At 39.5% G+C, this 13,801-nt stretch overlaps 1 protein-coding gene across 1 annotated transcript in view; it reads left to right on the top strand.

The window, feature by feature from the left end:
* Nucleotides 1-13,795, top strand: part of RNF144A (ring finger protein 144A) — a 45,459-nt gene extending 31,664 nt beyond the window's left edge. The window contains exons 3-8 of the mRNA XM_005420303.3: nt 3,841-3,945; nt 4,136-4,196; nt 5,208-5,415; nt 7,212-7,359; nt 8,604-8,693; nt 11,629-13,795. Of these exons, the coding sequence (XP_005420360.1) occupies nt 3,841-3,945; nt 4,136-4,196; nt 5,208-5,415; nt 7,212-7,359; nt 8,604-8,693; nt 11,629-11,760 (744 nt within the window). The 3' untranslated portion in view covers nt 11,761-13,795. The remainder of the gene's footprint in view (nt 1-3,840; nt 3,946-4,135; nt 4,197-5,207; nt 5,416-7,211; nt 7,360-8,603; nt 8,694-11,628) is intronic.
* The last annotated feature ends 6 nt before the right edge of the window (nt 13,796-13,801 follow it).

Below are 13,801 nucleotides of genomic sequence, written 5' to 3'. Positions count from 1 at the left end.
AGAAATGTCTGTGACATCCAAGTGTTTTAATTACATACATTTTGTATTGAAAAGTGACCTCAGGCACCAAGTGAACACATTTTTTCTGTCAAAGTAGATGGTAGATAAGTGTTCCCCCCCTGCCATGTAAACAGTGAAAGTCAAGATTCCTTTTTTGGAATTATGGTGGGGTTTATTTGGGTTTTGATGTCAGGAGAAATAAATCAAAGCACCAACATCGGAAGTAAGCATTATTATTCCTGGAATTCTTCTAAAAGAAAGGGAAAATACAAAAATTTTGCTGTGGCCCATGCAGATTTGTTAGAGCTAAATGCAGGAGAGCAAGATTGTGTTGTGGTTTTGAAATTAGGCAAAAAATAAACATTTTGATTCCTATATAGGGTATGTTGATCTTTATAACATTAAACAAAAAGATATGAAGCTCTAAAGCCGTGACACTTCAGCGGTCAGAGCACATACCTTCCTGTGTGGCACAATCCTTGATGTATAGAGGTTAGAAGTGCAACACATCTTACTAAGCTTTAAATACTGCACTGTGCTTGGCAGCTTCAGAAAGTCATTCCTTTATTAGTCATCTGTCTCTGAGGCAACAGAAAAAAAAGTGTTCCCAATTTATATAGGCAGCTTATAGTAAAACTGCTGCTGAATTGGGGTCTCAGTTGATCTTTGTGAGGGAATGGATCTGGGCCAAAACTCCTAAAAATGGATGTGCTTCTGCCCTTTGTCATGGGGACAGCAAATGTCTCTAGGATTCATGGGTTACCAGGTGACAGAAAAAGTTATGCATGCGTCAGAAAGGACAGCAGGGATGGAAGGAGGACAGAACAGGGATGCACAAGGAGTATGCATGCACTGGGAACAATAGGAGTAGTGCTCAGGAGAGCTAACTGGTCTCTTCTGACATAACATCCATTAGAGGAATAATGATGATGTTTCTCAGCATATTGGTTTTATACACGTCAGAGTACTCTTGTAACCTTACTCCAATCTCATGCCTTAGGTATCTAATTTTAGCTCCTGTTTTCTCTGAGAAAAGTTATGTAATAGACTTCATTTTGAGTGTTGTTTGGGGTGACCTACACTTCCACATTTTTTGTTCATGCTATAGAGTACTTTATTGCCTTAATGGAAGGAATATGAAAATAATTTCTTCCAGCATTGAATCAAGTTGCATAGAAAATTTGCAAAAATTTGTCATCTTTTTGTAATTGTTTTACAATGAATTTTTCATAGTATATGACTGAATACCTAATCCTGCTTTGTTGTGTTGCTTGCATGCTGCTTCATTTCTGGTACTGTAGCCAATCTTATACAAGTTGCATGTCTTGTGTCTGCTCCCAAGAGAAACCACAGGTACCCTGCGCATCAAATTCTCTTGCAACTGCTTTGGGTTCCTCTCTCTCTATCTGAGAAGTCTCAGGGGAGTCTTGAGTGGATAGCTTGTTTTATCCTCTACCTATTTTCCAGCAATGTTTTGTAGCCTTGAGGCATTTCTCAGAAGGTGAAGCATGAGAAGTGCACTTGGCTGTGCTGATTTTGAGAAGGCAGCAGCCAATGTCCCATGAAGGGGAAGGGAAAGGCCATGGATACTGCTCATGACAGGAATGAACTGTGTAGTTTCTTGGAAAATGAGAGGAAAGGGAAGCAAATTGAGTAGGCTTTGGCAATAGTCCTAAACAGGTTGAGGAGGAGAATTAGCCACATTAATGATTAATGATAGCAAAGCTCATTCAGCTTGAAAAGTACTTTCTATGAGTGCTAAGTGCTGGCATTAAAAATGTATGCATTTTCGTTTTAATCCACACTTGGCATCTGCAAATGGAGAGGAAAGAGAAGAGCCAGCAGTGTCATTATAGCAGCACTAATACCTCAGTAGAGCTGAAATCACAGCTTGCCAAGGCACACAGCCTAGGGTCTGGGTGTTGCAGAGCTCAGCCTGTTGTGCTTAGTGATACGGATTCTCCTAAAGTGTTCCGTCACCTACCCTGCAGAGCTCCGAGTGAAGGCTTGGAAACCTTCTGCAAGTCAACGTCTACTAACTGAACAGTTGTCCTCATTAAACCCCTACTGAGGAAGACAAAGACTATGTGTAGGCTGTCACACATGGATTTCTATGCACAATTAAACATTTTATAAATATCAATTATCTGATCTCTGTTTTTCTTTAAAAAAAATGATCTACTTTCTCTAATGTGTGGGAGACACAGAGAAAGGGAGCTCTAACAGAAATGATTTCTTGTGCTATCAAGGTGGTGGCAACATGCCACCAGAAATGCTGTGGACCAGTGCAGCAGAGATTGTGTGGGCAGGAAGTACAGTCTTAGCTGCAATCAAGGTGCGAGAGGTAAAATCTAGAATAATTTGTTAATAGGGGTATCTGAAAGGAGCTGAATAGACAAATGGAGAGGCAGAAGAGGTTTGAAGTCTGAACTTTAACAGCTACAAGCCAGTGCCTGAGGGTTCTGCTGGAAGGTGCTTGTTGATGGTCTATTTGATTGCACAGGGTGAAGGAAGAAGCAGTTTTGTGCTCTGACCTGAAGTGGGGCACACCAGCCTTGGCACCATCAATGCAGCTCTTTGCCTTCCCAGGCTGGTGGTTAGTCAGCAGCTGCATACCTTTAGCAAATGTCTGGAAATGGTAACTGAAATCCTTGTTTTGAAGGTTTGCTGCAGAGTGTGTAGTCCTTCTTGCCTCCCACACAGCTGTATGCTGAGCTGGTGTTGTGTCTTCATTTCACTCTGCTGTTGGTTTAGGCTAACTCTTTATTCACACATCTGCAAAGAGAGAGTTTGGGACCTTGTTCTGTAATTGTCTCCAATTTGCTTGTGCCAGCTGAGCACACAGGCAGTGTGAGAACATCACAGGGTGCCCCCATCCCCTGGGAAGCAGACCCTCATCTGCTCTTTCTGTGTAGTGCTGGGCATGGTAGCAGCAGAGAGCATCTCTTCATCACTCCCCTGTCTTCCCAGTAGACACCTATGCTTTAGCTCTCAGCTTGATGTAGGAAGGATGGAGTTGGAGGAGAGTTGTTGCTCGTCAAGAATAACAAGGTTTAATCTTAATTTGCCCTCGGTCAAAAACATACACTTTTCTTCTCTGCTTTGACAGCCATGCTGTGCACTGCTGTGTTAGAGGCTACATTTACAGTTATTGGTTGAGTAAAATGCTGTGGTTGCTAGGGGAGAAAAGTATTAGTCTTACCAATATTTATTATTTGGTCCCCATGGAAACTGTCGTTCTTCAGGGAGTCCTAATTCTCACATTTTTCCTTTCTGTGGAAAAGTTACTTCTTTAACCATGAAGTTCAGATAGTTGTTTTCCAAGAATAGATGTCAAGATACTCAACTCCCTTTGTGTTCTAGTATGCTTGACAGATGCCTGTCTGTGGGGAATTACTGCTTACTAAGATATGTTGTGGCTTCCAGTCACACAAATTTCTTTAGAGTGTGGTTAATCTAATTGTATCATGGAAGTGTTTTATTGTTTTTTTTGCCTCTGCATCCTCTTTGATTAGTTCTTTCTCCCATTGTTATTTTGTAATTTGCTGCATACTTTAAATTGATTGAGAGCTATTTGGTTAATTTTGGTTTAAGTGGTCTTAGAAATTTTTTTCAACCTAAATGATTCTATAATTTTGATGAGGATATTAACTTTCTCTTTTCTCCTTAAAGGCATAACTGTGCCAAAAGCTATGAATGTGGCTCATGGCTGTAAAACGGACACACTAGTACCTGTTTTTTCAAAGTTTGAGTTCTTCAGATTTTCAGACTAAAGCTGTTAGAATACTGAGTGATTTAACCTTGGCAGAATAGTTAACTCAGTGTTTGGCTCTCTTGCAGTGCCTAAAACAGTATGTGGAACTTCTGATCAAAGAAGGTCTAGAAACAGCAATCAGCTGCCCTGATGCTGCCTGCCCAAAGCGAGGTCATCTGCAAGAAAATGAGGTACTCTTCCTGCAAAGAGGGTGTTTTCTTTTCCTTACAGGATGCTTAAATCTGTCTTGCTTTTTATGTTACAGCTTCATTGTTGACAACATATGTTTTTATTAAATCTCCAAAGGTCAAATACTCAGTTTGTTTAACAGATCATTACTGTTCCTAATTGGAATTTTTTTTCTTTTCCTTTTTTCAACAGATTGAGTGCATGGTTGCATCAGAAATGATGCAAAGATATAAGAAGCTACAGTTTGAAAGAGGTAACACATGTAACACTACCCATTGAAGGCTGTGAGAACGAGTTTGTTCCAGAGCAATCCTATAAATCAGAATCTCTGCATATGTTCTTGCAGTAGCATTGTGTGTTAATTGCTTGGTCATCAGAAAGAAAAACCCCAAAACCTAAAAAGTAATTGCTTCTGTTCTTGCCTGCATGATTCCCAGAGCTGCAGCACTCTGGGAATAAACTAAGGAAAGAAAATTGCTATGTATTATATTCCTAAATAACTAAGGGAGGGAGTGACTTCTATTTTGAGCTTTGCTGTTTAAGTTGACTACTAGTATTGTAGGGGCTGGAGAAGAATACTGACCTCTTTCGCGGAGGCAAGATTATCTCCTGGGTTAGCATTTGGTACAGAATTAATGAGCATGTGTGTGATGATACATTAAGAACATAAGCTGACTGTGTGCCTATGGAAATGTGGAATGGCGTGACCATAGAGAACTTACAGTAAAGTTTTGCTGGGGGCAGGACCCAGCCTAGAAACCACTGCAATCATTGGTAGATTTTTACTGCCTTCACTGGGCTTTGAAACATGAAATGAGTTATCTGTAAGGAGCATCCAAGAAAGAGATGAAACTATCTTAGGCTCTTGTTAATCACGCAGTTACATTAGGATAGAGGTCAACTTGAAATAGGTTCCTACTGGACAAGGCATTGTAAAAACACTTTCTGGTGGGTTTAACTGCATAGTATACGTTGTATTTAACTTCAAGTACAACTGAAAAAAATACATCCAATTCTCAGAACAAGTTTAGTTCAGTGAATGGAAGTGGGCAATTAATTGAGACTCATGAAACTCACTTTGGTTTGGTGCCTGTTTGCAAAGCCTGCCAGGTTTATGTCAATGTGGGTCACAGAAATTAAAAAGCTCCTTTTGAAAATTTGTGTCTTCAAATGCCCTGCCAGTCAACCTCAGCTGAAATGCATTGTTATGGAAGGCTGATCTTGTATCCGCCTTTGAATTTGGTTCTTTTATGTCCCTTTGCAGAAGTGCTTTTGGATCCATGCCGGACTTGGTGTCCATCCTCTACGTGCCAGGCAGTTTGCCAGCTCCAGGAATCAAGCCCACAGGACCCTCAGCTGGTCCAGTGCAAAGTGTGCGACATTGAGTTCTGCTCTGCTTGCAAATCTAATTGGCATCCAGGTCAAGGCTGTCAAGAGAGCATGCCAATCTCTTTTCTTCCAGGAGAAACAAGGTAAGATATTGAGAAAGATTAAGTATTTAGAAGCCAAAAACTCAAAGAGGCATTTTCCTGATGTTTTGTTCTAAAGCTGTTTCCTTCACTTAGTTGTTCCTGTTCTTTTAATGCTGTATTCTAAAACTGAACAGCTCTTGGCAGCCTCACTCTTTGCCAGCATTCCCAGAAAAGCACAAAAGAGCTGCTTGAGTCTTTGGCCTTTTGCCCCAGTGGGAAAAATATGACATCCAGGCAGCTCATCAGCTTCACTTTGAGATGATCTTGTTACTGCTGCTCTCCTGGACAGTGTGGGAGTCGCTAACATCATGCCAGACAGTGATTTTTAGGATACCCTGTCAATCATCCCCTCTGCTGCACATTTGCCGTATGATCTTAAGTTCTGTTTCAAGTGGTCTCTGGTGGCAAACTGCAGCCACTGAATAAGAAAGACCATTGTGCATGTGTTCCACTTCATGTCTGGGATTTTTCAAAGATTGTGTTGCACTCCAAGGCATCATTAAAGCCCTGTCCAGCTTTGGACTTAGTTACTCATACCTTGTCTTCTTTCAAGCTTTGCTGTAACAGATGACTAGCTAGGATGCTGTCATGATGAGTTCCTGATCAAATACACTAACTTTGGCACATGCTTTTCTGTGTGCATGACAAGAACTGAAGGTTGCTAAATTTCATGGCAAGGTAACAAACTTTATCTACATTTGCTTAGTGTTTTGGTTGCTTTTAGTTTTTATTCCATGCTTAATTTTTTTACTCCACCATGTAAAAGTAAAAATTGTTTTTTCATTGTTCTTGAGCACAATGTGCCTGTTAGGAGCATTAGGAGTTTCACATACATTTTATGCATACAAAGCATTTTTTTCTAGTACAGTCACCCCTAGTGTTAATCATTAGTGTGTGTCCTTTTATCCTGCTATTGGGCAAATAAATCAATCAATCATCAGTCCTGTTTTCAGCAAACTGTTGATTCTCCATCAGTAATTCTTGCATCTCACAATGGCAGTAGCTGCAGGATTTGTCATTTAAGTTGTTAGTGACATTTTAGTTGTTAGTGAGCATAAAGACTGCATACAGTAGAAAGCCACACAAGGGAAATAAAAATTGTTCCACTGTTTCAACATTCCTCTGTGTTGCGCCCATTATATCAGGGGGTATCTGTGGTTTTGCACACATGTGCAAGAACAGTCAGTGGCGACCCTAGCTCATGAAGAGTGACTTGTTAGGAGTCTGTCAACAGAGACAAAGTTTAACTGAAAGAGCAACATGCACCAAAACCTTATTGTTCTTGATTTGGAGGGAAACTCTTAGGCAGGGTCCTCAAGGAGGGCACAGACAAGTTCTCTGTCCCTGGTGCCCCAGTCCAAAGGAATGTGGTCTGGGGTTATTGTGCAATCAAGGGATTGTTTCTTCATCTGAGAAAGAAAGGAGAGAAAAGGAAAATAATCTAGATGTACAATATATTTAGGTGTGAGCTACCTGTTGCTCATTTGGTACATTACAGGATAAAACTGTTTAATATCTATTAATATCTACATAAAAAAGCAGTTTTTTACATGATAAAGAAAAGATCCTAACTTTATGCAGACACTGTAGTCATTAAGCATATTGCTAAAGATATAGTTGAAAAGTAGTGCACGGCATAATATCTGAATAATAAAACCACTTAAATTCCTGAATCTCTAGTAATTTCTCTTTTTTTAAGCAAAAAAAGTAGGCTTGCCTTCATACACAGTTCTTAGACATTATTTTCTAAACTGACATGGTCATGCATTTTACTAATTTCTCACTCCCTCCCACAGTTCAGTTTTCAAAATGGAAGATGATGATGCTCCGATCAAACGCTGTCCAAAGTGTAAAGTTTACATTGAACGAGATGAAGGCTGTGCCCAAATGATGTGTAAGAATTGCAAACATGCCTTTTGCTGGTACTGTCTGGAATCTCTTGATGTGAGTACATGCTGTGCACTCTTGGCTCTCAGAAGCTTAGAAGTTCGTTGCTTTGCCATCCAGCTGTCTCTTTAATTAATTAAATAAATAGCTCACTAGCTTCTGGCCACAACTCACCAGGGCTGGTGCTGGGAATTTGATAGGATTTTTATCCTCTGTTTTGCTTGTCTGACCTGTGTGAATTTAGCATTTGGTCTGAGTCAATAAATAATTATTAAAAAGTAAAATCTTATGACAGTAATTTGTTTACAATCTTTACATGGCACCTAACATGGGGAAGGGTGTTGCTTTTTTTTTCAGCGCTGACTTTTCAATGTTGCCTTTCTTGAAGGCATTACAGCATGAGACTAGCAATGCTCTTAGTTTGAGGATGTTTAACAAACTAGATGTGGTATGTCACTAGCAGTCTAATTTGTTTACCATTAATTGTATTCTGTGGGACAAGAAATAGATCTGCCATAGGAGAAAGAATACAGTGTTCCCCCAACAGCAGGACTTTATTGGTCTATAAGCTGCTACTGTCATATGTTTATATTTTTTTAAATCAGCCTGTTATCATGCCCACAGATCAGAATATATACAATACACAACATCTGTTTCCATGTCATCAGTTTTACTTTATAACTTTGTTAACAATAGCAAAGGAAATTAGGTTCCTGAGAGCTACTCCCAACTATTCAAATCTTGTGGTTGTTCCATTTGAATACTTTACTAACAATCCTGAAGTCACAGGCTTCTCACAAGCTCTCACAGATAAAAAAGCAGTGTTTCCTTAGAACTAGGCCTACTATCTTGTCTGGTTTGTGAGAGGCTGACAGAATTGATAGGGATGTAATATCTCAAAAATCTGTTTTGTCATTCTGTTCTTCAGCTAGATAAAGGAACCAGCCTTGGGAAGTCTGCAGCACAAGTACTGATTTTTCCTTTGCTCTTGCTATATGTGTGTAAAATACATGCAGTGGTCATCTTCTTGGATTCTCTTGCTAAACTTCATGCTAGCATTTAACTATGCAGCTTGAGACCCTTTGGGAGAAGAATTTGTTATATATCTATAACACACGCCAAATAAACCTGCTTGTACAGACACCTAACTGTAAACAAAGCACTTCGGAAAGGTTGGACATGGCCATATCCACTTGCTTTTATCTTCCTCTGTGATTCCTGGGTTTAAGTTGTCAGGATATAGTGTTTTGTAACTTGAAGGACTTCTGTTTATTGCCTACCTTCTCATTTAATATTTGCAGGATGATTTTCTCCTTATACATTACGACAAAGGACCTTGTCGAAACAAGCTGGGGCACTCCAGGGCATCTGTTATCTGGCACAGGACACAGGTAAAGCTCAGATCTTTGAAAGCTCTCTACAGGTCTACTCCTGTCATAGTCTCTCATTTTAACTCCTTAGAATGAATTCTGTGCCAAATGGTAACTCATTTTTGTAGCAGATAAAAAGAGGGCAGTAGCTTGGAGTGAAACAACTAGTTCTACTAGAGAAGACCCTCCTTGGCAAAATGCCCCTGAGAACCAGAAAAGGTATGTTTGCAGAGCCAGTTCAGTGCCAGTCCAGATTGTTCTCACTGAACTTGGAGGATCAACTAGGTTGCCACTGTCAGTATTATTTACAAGGAAGCTCTTTCTCCAAGGCAGTTTTAGCTCTGGTTCCAGAACTGGAAAGGAATTAACCTGAATACAGACATTGTCTTTCTGTGGTCTCTATCTGACTCTTTCCTGTTGGTTGGATAAAAATAACCCTGAAGGTTCATCAGTAGTTTCAAACACAGATTCAAACTGACAATTGCAGAGAGTGTGGGAATACCTCTTGTAGTCTAGATTCAGAGTTGCTAGACTCAGCAAGAATGCTAGTAATAAAAGAGCTCTCTGCAGCACTTTGATGCATGCAGTATAAATGCTAATGTGTGACTTGGTCCGATCTACTGCCTCTACATTCACTTCAGAGATAGGGGGACATCTGTGTATCTGAGTCATCTCTTCCTAAATTAACTGTGTGCCTGGAAAAAGCTACTTTTGAGATGAGGTACTTTTCTTGAAGAACAGATTTCTTTCCATGTGAGCATAAACGCCTAGGAGGAAGGATCTCACCCTTCTCCTTTCACCCACACCACTGGGTGTCTGAGCTGTGGACTGGCTTTTGCTTGGATTAACCAATGGTATCTCAGGAGGTGTGTGGGTATGTGAAGTTTACTTGATAAACCTGTAGTATGAGGTGATTAATCTGATATTTGGAATCTGTTCTAAGCCACTGCAGTTTGTGCAAATATGTTTGATATATGGAATGTTTGATGATCTGTTTATTGTTGAGAAAGAAGGTGATAATTCACTACTAGTCAGGATGTAATTCTGCTAAACCCGCTGAAGCCAAATCAACGCTGCAATTGTTTCCTTGTGTAAACTTTGAGTAAGTTGTTAAAGTTCTTAGATTTATCCAAAGAAAATTGAGGTGAGTCTTTGGTTTGTTGTTTGTGGGTTTAAAAAATATTTGTTTTGGCCAGAGAAAATGGCTTGATGCCTAGTAGGGCAGCAATTTCTTCAGAAGAAAAAGAACCAAGGAAAATAAGTAAGTAATACTCAGCAGGCAGTTTTACTTAAACAGCGCCCCCCACCACACATGCACAAAACCACACCAAAAAAACAAAAACAGCAAAACAAAAAAACTGAAATTAATGATTTCTTTGATGGCATATTGAGGTTGAAAGGAAGGTGTAAATAGATGTTTTATATTAATTACCAGCAGTCAGTCTGGTCCATTGAATTGCCAACTTCTAGCTTGGCTCTGTCTGACCAGTGCACTCAGCCTGGGTTGCAAAGAGCAGCGTGGCCGTACTTGCAGTTCATGTTTTTTGAAGATGACAATTTAACTTCGGTTTCTGGGAAATAAATGCAAAGATTAGTAGAAGTTGCATCAGATTGTCAGCACCACCAGAAAAAAGAGAATGGGTTATGAAACGTGCCCACCTCTGAAGCTGAAAAAGGAATTGCTGCTGGGAAGAAATGAGATGGTAGGGCGAGGCAGCGGGGGCTCCCGGTGACCGGGCAGCAGCAGCCGCGGTGCCGGTCCCGCTGGGTGCGTGGGTGCGCGCCCGGAGCGCTGTCGCACAGCGCCACCTCCCGCGGGTACCGGCGCTCCGCGGCAGCGCAGCCCCACAACCCTGTGCGTGATCATCGACACCCGATTATCCCTGGCCAGCAAAAGTGCTACTGCATCCTCCCATCTATACCATGGCTAATTTAATATTCGCCAGCTAATTAAGTGGCGTATCTAGTCGTGACTAGAAGAATCCTTAATGAGTGCTGCACTCTAATTTCATTTTGCCTTCTGCTGTGAGGTTTTGCTATTGCATTAGCATTCCACTCTTGCCATCATTATTCAAATTCACACTGTCATGTGAATAAATCTAAATTATTCTCTTAAATAGTTTGTGAGCATATCATTGCAGCATCACTCCTTCAGTTGCCTATGGCAAATGGGAAACTTTCTCAGGCAATGAAGCTCAACTTGAATGTTTCTTAAATAATTTTCCAAATTTAAGCTCTGTAGAAATTAACTGCTTTGTCACACTGACCAGTTAGGTAAGTGTATGGTACTCTGCTCATGCTGGGAAGGAGGCGGTCAATAAATGTAAGTGAAAAAGATGCACTTAGATCATGTGCCCTGAAGCAGCAGCATGAGCTCAGATCTGACTGCAAAAAGCCATTGCATATGCAAAGTCCTCCTATAATCCATCATGTTAGTAATCTGTGATTGAAATACCCAAGCTTGACTGCATGCTGGTGGTACATTGTGGGATTCTTCCCAGATTACACCACCAACACCTTGACTAATTCTTCTTGAAGCTTTCTCCAGAAAAAAAGGGAGCACCTGAAAGTGGAAGTCTTTTTTGTAGCCTTGATTTCAATATTTAGTATTTAAGATTGGTCAAGAAAAGTAGTAGTGATTTGCTTCATTAGTTGTTTGAGATATAAGAAAACTCAAAAAGGCAAATAGCCATCTGCATCACCTTGTGTGATAAAACAGAGTTCTGTGGCACAGTTCTGACAGGAACCATTAAGACATGAACATTCACACTACTTTCACTCACACTTTTCTGGTCACAGGAGCTGACTGTAGTATACGTGTGGGGAGTTCTGGCTCTGATAAGGTCAGTGGCATTTGCTGAGGTATTTCTGATGGACACAGAGGATGCAGTGGTGTAGCAGACACAGAATCTAGGCATTGCTATCCCTGACACAATGCTATCCCTTTCTCTTACAGGTGGTAGGCATTTTTGCAGGATTTGGTCTTCTACTTTTGGTGGCCTCCCCTTTCCTTCTACTTGCTACACCATTTGTTCTCTGCTGCAAGTGCAAATGTAATAAAGGAGATGATGACCCTCTACCTACCTAGACTGAGAGAAGATTGGACTCATCACAACGTGTTTTGATTTTACTGTTGCTGTTATGTTTCCCTCTTGCACTTACATTGCTGTAGCCTTACTTGCCCCATTCTGCTTTTCGTTGACACAGTCTTGATTCCAGGAACTGTTGTTACTACTGTTGTACAGATCACTTGATAACAGACAAGGAGGGTAATAAAAGGCAAGTTTGGTGCTAAAGGGAGACCACAGACCTGGGTAGCTATCTGAAATTAAGAGGTGATACTGCTAAAATAATGCAAAAGGTTGATGCTGCCCTGCTGGTGGACTAGGGACTGTACTGAATGACATCAGCAAACCAAGCTGAAAAAGCCTACAAACTTCTGCATATCTATTTGCTTCCAAATTTGGTGTCTTATTCCTGCATATGTTTGAGTGACTGTCATTTGAATCTGATAGTCAACTTCATGTGACTTTATTGCACATCTGATTTTGTTAAAGCCATCACAATGTCCTTTTTAGTACCTATTTTTTCAAAGTGTAACAAAATTAGTAAGGTGCATATAGGCCATCCTATGCCTTTCTTGCAATTTGGGGTGGATCAGAGGGACAAAGTTAGTCCTGCTGCCTTCCACTAATTTTATAAAGTCTTATAAGAAATTTGTTTGATTAAAAGCTACATTTTAAAATTAATTGATGAAGCTGTAAGGTTGAGTGGTGACACAAACCTGCTATTTAATCAAGTTTCTTTTAAAAAATACATTGATGGTATTGCTTACCCCTGGACCACTAGTGTTTTTCTGAATTGTTATTTTTTGCTATTGTTTAGGGTTCTGCTACACTTATAGGGCTATGTAACTTCTAATCCAGGTATCTTAATCTTTTTATAGATACATACATATATATATATAAAATCCTATTTAAACCAAATGTGTAAATAGCTGTGCTATTGAATTATTTTGGAAATTCAGAATAGCTTGCTTCTGTCTTTAGGACAATTAATAAAAAATACAGGACTAACTTTACTGTTTAGCAGACTTTTGGGTTATTAATGAGTCTTTCCTTTTAAATATAAAAATACATCATGGTTATCCCTGTAGTTAATATGAAAATGCCTGGGATATTTGTGGAAGTTGTGCTTTGCATTTAAACTACTTAGCCCATTTTCAGAGATAGTATTGTATGATATGTGGTGTATTGTGCTAATAACAATACTGTGACAAAATAAGATTTTATTTGAAAACTAATCACTTGATAGTTTTGCAAGATTCAGTACTCTGTTTTCAGGGTAGTAAAGTGTGCTATTCAACATACTACATCATTGAGGTTTCTCTTTAGAAATATTTTTTTGAAAACTATTTTGCTCTATTTTAAAGCCAACAAGAATTTGACTAATAACTTCTTGCCATGAAATGTGAAGCACCTGAAACAATGTGTATGTCTGTAATATGAAGGAAAACATTCTTTTGAATGGCTTGTGGACTGAAGTTTTACTGCATTTTTTGGTCATCATTTATTTCTGCCATTAGCAATGTACTGACATGGATGAATATCTTGAAGCCAGGATAACTTTACACTGAAAATGTCTTAAGATCCTTAAATGCATCTGCTGTTGTCACAGGCTGGGAATATGTTTTCATAGCTCAACCATCAAAAAATTACTCTTTATTGGCTTTTGGTTTACACTGTGTATCTGTTAAATAAAAATATTGTAGGGCACAGTTTTGAAAAGGCCAATTTCTTTTATAGAACTATTCTCCTCCCTTATCCTCCAAGTTTAGTGCTATCCAAATTCAAATTGTATCTAACCATAGATTTTAACTCTAGGAGCTGGAGATTGCAATTCACTTACTTGGTTTGATTTTAATGAGTTTGGCTTGTGTAATGTGAATAAAAAGGATAGCTTGTTTCCAACAAATCTGAACTCATAATATCTTCAGATTGTTTATGGCAATTCACAGTTCAGATCTTTTGTTATTTGAGTATCTTTAGTATTTTGGCTAACTTGGTTGTTAAAAATTGCTTAATTGTTCAAAAATACCTGTAGAGAAGTCTGGTAGTGCGTTTGTTCCC

This window comes from Geospiza fortis, unplaced genomic scaffold (genome assembly GCF_000277835.1).
Source record: "Geospiza fortis unplaced genomic scaffold, GeoFor_1.0 scaffold81, whole genome shotgun sequence".
In the NCBI taxonomy this organism is placed as follows: Eukaryota; Metazoa; Chordata; class Aves; order Passeriformes; family Thraupidae; genus Geospiza; species Geospiza fortis.
The sequence above is the reverse complement of the archived record's forward strand: the minus strand, read 5'-3'. Positions and strand labels throughout refer to the sequence as shown.